The sequence below is a fragment of the Molothrus aeneus genome, chromosome 24, assembly GCF_037042795.1.
Source record: "Molothrus aeneus isolate 106 chromosome 24, BPBGC_Maene_1.0, whole genome shotgun sequence".
NCBI lineage: Eukaryota > Metazoa > Chordata > Aves > Passeriformes > Icteridae > Molothrus > Molothrus aeneus.
The window spans coordinates 2,145,239-2,151,238 of NC_089669.1; the positions used below are offsets into that span (position 1 = coordinate 2,145,239).

Below are 6,000 nucleotides of genomic sequence, written 5' to 3' on the forward strand. Positions count from 1 at the left end.
GGGCTGAGGGAGCAGAGTGGTTCTCATGGCCCAGAGTGACAAATCCAAAGCTGCTGCACCTCCTGTTTCCCACCCATAAATATTCCTCAGGAGCCAAACTCCCCTTCCCTCAGTTCCCGCTGCTTCCCTGGGTGTTCTCCATGCCCTGCCTCGGGCACACAGGGCTGGCACAGCACTGAGGGACCAGGGAGGTTTGTGGCAGTCACTGCAGCTCCTTTGCAGGGTGATCAGTGCCAGAGGGGACCCTGCCCTGCCCAGCTCTCCCTGCTGCACACAGAGCTCTGTTATTGCACCCTTCATCCTGCAAAAACAGGAGGAGTTCAGCTCCATTCACCACCAGTTCTCCTTCCCTGGCTGGGAACTCTTCCCATGGGGACACAGAGGGTGCAGGTGCTGTGCATGGAGGTGGCAGGGCCCCCTAAAACCAGTAATTAATTATTATCTTCCCATGGGGACACAGAGGGTGCAGGTGCTGTGCATGGAGGTGGCAGGGCCCCCCCCAAACCAGTTATTAATTATTATCTGATCAGAGCTGAAGGCTCTGCCCATCAGATCAAGGCTCTGTGTCTCCTCCCTGCCCACCTCCGTTTTCCCAGCGTTGAGCAAAATCCCTCAGGCTCAGCCTTGGGTGCTGGGGGCTGATTTTGGGGTGGATAGGACAGGCTCGGCCTTGGGGGCTGGGGGCTGATTTTGGGGTGGGGTGGATAGGACAGGCTTGGCTTTGGGTGCTGGGGGCTGATTTTGGGGTGGGTGGATAGGACAGGCTCGGCCTTGGGGGCTGGGGGCTGATTTTGGGGTGGGTGGATAGGACAGGCTTGGCTTTGGGTGCTGGGGGCTGATTTTGGGGTGGGTGGGTAGGACAGGCTTGGCTTTGGGTGCTGGGGGCTGATTTTGGGGTGGGTGGGTAGGACAGGCTTGGCTTTGGGTGCTGGGGGCTGATTTTGGGGTGGAGAGGACAGGCTCGGCCTTGGGTGCTGGGGGCTGATTTTGGGGTGGAGAGGACAGGCTTGGCTTTGGGTGCTGGGGGCTGATTTTGGGGGGTTGGGACAGGCTTGGCTTTGGGTGCTGGGGGCTGATTTTGGGGGGTTGGGACAGGCTTGGCTTTGGGTGCTGGGGGCTGATTTTGGGGGGTTGGGACAGGCTTGGCTTTGGGTGCTGGGGGCTGATTTTGGGGTGGATAGGACAGGCTCGGCCTTGGGTGCTGGGGGCTGATTTTGGGGGGTTGGGACAGGCTTGGCCTTGGGTGCTGGGGGCTGATTTTGGGGTGGGTGGGACGTTGCTTTTCAGAGTTAGGGAGAAGAGCAAAGCAGAGCCCGGCAGGCAGGGGGATCAGAGGGGGGAGCATCCCCCGAGGGGCTCCCTGTGCTGGGAGGGAACTGGGAGCTCCAGCAGGACAGGCTGTACCCGCTCCGCCGCTTTCCCCAGCCCCGGGAAGCCACAGGAACAGGAGAAACTCTGCTCCTGCCCAGGGAAAGAGAGAGAGAGAGGGAAACCTGTCCCCATCCTCGGGAGGACGTGAGAATGGCCAGCAGTGCTCCCCCGTGGTGGGACAGGAGGGCAGGGACAGCCTGGAGCAGCGAGGCAAAGGCAGAGCAGAGCCTGCGCTGTCCCTGCTGTCCCCAAGGGACTCTCGGTGTCCCCCAAACAACCCGAAAATGGCTGAAGATGGCTCTGCAAAGGGCTGGAACACGAACAGACCCATCCCAGCCGCAGCTCCAGCCTCCTTCCCTCAGCCCAGCCGCTCTCTGGAGGAGGGGAGAATTCCTTTGGCTCGGCACGGAGGAATTTGGCCTCGGTGCTGATGGATGGGGACCCCGGGGACCCCGGGGCTGCCGTGGCCTTGTGAGGAGGCGTGGGCTGGCACCGGGCTCTGACACCCCTGAGCTGCTTTCTGTGCCTCACATTTCACAGAAAGGGAGAAAAGCAATTTGCCTGGTGGCAGCGAGAAGCTTCAAAACCATTAGCAGAGACCTGGAAGGTTGGAAAAACCCCAAACCCACGAGCTGTGGGCAGACAGGGCTTTGCAAACCAGGGTGTTTGGGGCGGCCCAAACACCTTTTCCTTGGGTTGTGACAGCAGGGAAGTAGCCAGGGACATTCCCAGATTGTTGCAGAGCCTTGGGAGGGCAGGGAAAGAGGGAAAGAGGAAAAACCAGAGCAGCTGCAGCACCACAGGGGACATGCAAAGCCCTAGCCCAGCCCTGGTATCACTCAGGGGCAGTTTTGGTTTCAGTTCTGTTCTTTTGAGGGGATCCAGGGCAGAACAAACCCTTGGGATGTGCCTGGGAGCAAAACCCACCGGGGGCTGAGGACACCAACCCATGGGTGGGGCTCAGGGAGTGAAGCCCTGGCCCTCAGCACATCCCCAGCTCCCATGGAGGCAGAAAGGCTCGATGGGAAAGATTCATCTGGGCACTTTAAACCCCCAAATCCTCCACTCTTACTGCCGGGGTCTCTGAGGAAGTGCCTGACCTGCCAGGTTTGTTTTCAGCACTGAAGAAAAGAGCACGGGAGCCTCTCCCTCCACTGGGCCCTGCTCCACCGGGCAGGATTACAGACAGTGACCTGCCAGCCTGGAAGTCTTAATTAGTTAACGATCTCAAGGCACTTTTCAGCATCTTTAATCCCAGGATTACACGCTCGGCAGGAACCCCAAGTGTTCTTTTTATTAAACTGATAACTCTGGGCGAGCATTCCTCAGCTAAAAATCTGCTGAAAATAATAAAAAAATAAAAAAATAATAAAAAAAAGGGATTCTGACAGAGTGGACATGAGTCACCTGGGAGGCTGCTGGGGCCGGGACAACAACCGGCATTCCCGCGGTGGGATGGGCCAGGGAAGCTCCCCAGGGAGCAGCGGGGATGTGCGAGGGCACCTTTTAATGGGAAAACGATGCGAGGGCACCTTTTAATGGGAAAACCGTGGGGAGGAGGATCCTGAGCGAGGCGGGATGAGCCCGTGGAAGGTCATTTTGCCGTTCCAAATTCCCCTCCGGGAGCAGAAAGGGAGGGATCCAGCCCTGATGAGCCCCTCATCAAAGCACGGGCGAGCATCTGGCCCGGCTCTTCCTTAGCCCCGGGCTTCCAGCGGGGTTTCCTGGTGCTTCCAAACCCCGAGCACAAAGTGATTCCCTGGCCCTGGGCCGGCGCGTTTGGCCCCGTGCGAGGCAGAGCCTTCCCCGAGGGCAGGGGAGAAGGAGCTCGCCCAAAATCCGGGGCAGTCCGACCCTGCCGAGCCCTCCTCGGGGTCAGCCCGCAGCTGGAGCCCGCTGGGCTGGGCAGAAACCATCCCCAGGTGTGGCACAGGTGATGCCACGGGGGCTCGGGCACGTCAAGGGTCCGGGGAATTCTTCTCTGGGAAACCCCAAGAGAGCCAGGAGAGCCCCAGCAGAAAGCCCAGCAAACCCTGAGGTGAGGAGAAGGAGGAGGAGGAGGAGGAGGAAGAGGAGGGTGATGAGAGCTCGTTGTTGGCTACAGAGCCGGGTCAGCCCCTCTGGCACCACTGCCCCAGGGAGGAGAGAGTGAATTGAGCTGGGGCAGCCACAAAAATGCAGCTTTTTGGTGCTGTCCCGGTGCCAGGAGGGCTCGGGTTCCTCCTCCTCCTCCCTCCGGCAGGGACGGGATCATCCTGACCCGGCGGAGCTGGAGTTACCCTTTAACCAACTGCATGTCCCCGAGCTGCTCCACCCCGAAATCCACCTGCAACCACAGGTCCAGGTGTGATTTCACCTGAAACGGCCTCCCGGCACCCAGCTGGGTTTGTCACCGACCCTTCCCCTCTGCCAGCGCCCGTTCTGAGCCCCCTGAGGGGTTCCAGGAGCCTGGCAGGGATGGGGCAGCACAAAAGGAGCCCCTGGCAGGGATGGGGCAGCACAAAATCCTCCCGGGCAAATCCCACATCTTCAAAACCTCTTCTGGCCGCTCCAATCTGCCCATCCCGTGCCCCAGCCCCACAAGGGTCACTGTGAGCAGCCCTGAGCCCGGTTCTGCCTTCCCAGGGCTCTGCTTTGGGCTGACCCGAGTGTTTTTGGGCTGGTTTGGGTCGTTTGGCATTCCCCAAGCCCAGCCTGAGCTGGCCTGGGATGTTTTTCCTGCTCACAAGCAAAGAAGGGGTGAAAGGGAGGATTCGTGCCTGAACTGAGAGATTTGGGGAGCAGAGGAACCTCAGGTGGGGCTGCAGGGCTCCCCACACCCCAGAGACCCCCGGAGGCTCCACGGGGATGTGGCAGCAGCCACGTTAATGTGACACTGGTGATCAACACCTGGGGACACCCCATAAAGAGAGGAGGATCCCGCTGCAGAGCCCAGGCGACCCCAGAGCCCAGAGGCGGCCCCTCCACAAGGAAGGATGTCAGGAAAGCTTCCGCAGGGCGGCCGCGTGGGCTGGCAGAGCTGTTTGCCTTGCAAATGAGCTCAGGAAGGTCCCGGTGGCAGGAGGAGCACGCTGGGTGAGTCACCTGGTCCCTTATCGCAGGAGTGATTTAAGGTGCGGTTGGGTCTCCCGTGTCGCAGGGCACCAGGGAAAACAATTTTAGGAAGGAGGAGGGAAAGAACCGAGCCTGGGAAAGTGGGGCTGCCCAGCAGAGGATGTGCTGGGCCACAGAGAAGAGGCTCCCCCAAGCAAGCCCTGCCCTTCAGCTGCTTCTGAAGAGGTCTGGAAAAACACCTGGCAAAAAGGGGGATGCGAAGGCCAGAGCTGCAAAGGGATCAGAGCTCTGAAAAATGAGCCGCTAATTCTAACTGAGCCACTGGGACGTGTCTGGGGACAGCAACCAGAGCCTCCTGCAGACCATTCCCAAGGGGCTGGAGGGGTGCTCAGCATGCCCCATCTGCCTGGGGACAGCTCCAAGGAGAGCTCTCCAAAAGCCCCCGTGGGGACGCAGGAAGGGCTGGCACGGACAGGCTGCACCTGCAGGACCTGCTGCCCGGCCCTGTGCCTGCACACACGGGGCTTCTGGGCACTTCTGCCCCCCATTTCTGGGCAGCCAGGTGCAGGGAGCCTCGGTGGGCAGCAGCCCAGTGCCACACGTGCCCAGTGGTGCTGAGGGAAGGCGTGTGGGCGCAGGTATGTGCAGCTCAGGCATGTGGGAGCAAGCGCTTTCAGCGCAGATTATAGAGCTGGGCAGCTCCTGCCCCAGGAATCCCATCCAAGTCAGCATTCCTGCCTGAGCTCAGCCTCTCCTACACGCAGCAGCGTGGGGCAGGAGCTGGCACGGCCCCACATCCCCCCTGCCCGGGGCTGTGGGCACCTCTGGGGTCCTGAATGAGGCTCAGGAAAAGCCCAGCCGTGCCCCAGGGTGGCCCTCCTGTCACCCACCGTGTCCCGGTGGCGCCGGGCAAACATTCCCGGGGGGAGCAGGGGGGCATCGCTGGCCTGGCTGTGCCCAGGGGTGGCACGGGACAGGTCCCCAGGCTGGGCAGAGATCTCCCGGCCTGACCTGCCACGTCCAGGGAGCTGCCTCAGCCCGGAGCTGGCGCTGCCCTGTCCCCCAGCCCCGCCTGGTGTCCCCGCAGCCACCCCCGCTGACCCCCGGCTGTGTGCGACACTGAGGGGACAGCGGGAGCCGCCGCTGCCTGTGCAGGGCAGGGCTGGGAGCACACAATGACCCCGTGCCCAGGAGGGGCTGGCCCAGCTGTCACCCCCACATGTCCCCATCCTCACCGCACCGACCCCGCGCTGCTCAAACCCATCTGATCCCCCGGCCCTGAATGGGGGGAAGCAGCTTCTGGCCAGGGGAAAGGGGGCTGAGGGTCCTTCCAGGGTCACATCCTGCCCCTGCCAGCCCGGGGACAGCCTGTCCCCCTGCCCGGCTCCTGTCCCCGTCGCTCGGAGCTTCCCGGCTCCTTTTCCCACCGCTCCCGTCCCGTCCACCCGGAATCCCCTCGGGGCGGCCCCGGGAGCCCCTGGCTCACCCCAAGGTGCTGATGAATCCATTGACGGAGCCCTCGGCGTACAGGGAGACGATGTCCCCGATGTGCAGGAAACTCGACATCTCATTCAT

At 61.8% G+C, this 6,000-nt stretch overlaps 1 protein-coding gene across 1 annotated transcript in view; it reads right to left on the bottom strand.

Moving 5' to 3' along the window:
- ITPR3 (inositol 1,4,5-trisphosphate receptor type 3) overlaps positions 1-6,000 on the bottom strand; it is a 41,108-nt gene extending 35,108 nt beyond the window's left edge. Inside the window, exon 1 of the mRNA XM_066565491.1 lies at positions 5,912-6,000. Coding sequence (XP_066421588.1) covers positions 5,912-6,000 — 89 coding nt within the window. The remainder of the gene's footprint in view (positions 1-5,911) is intronic.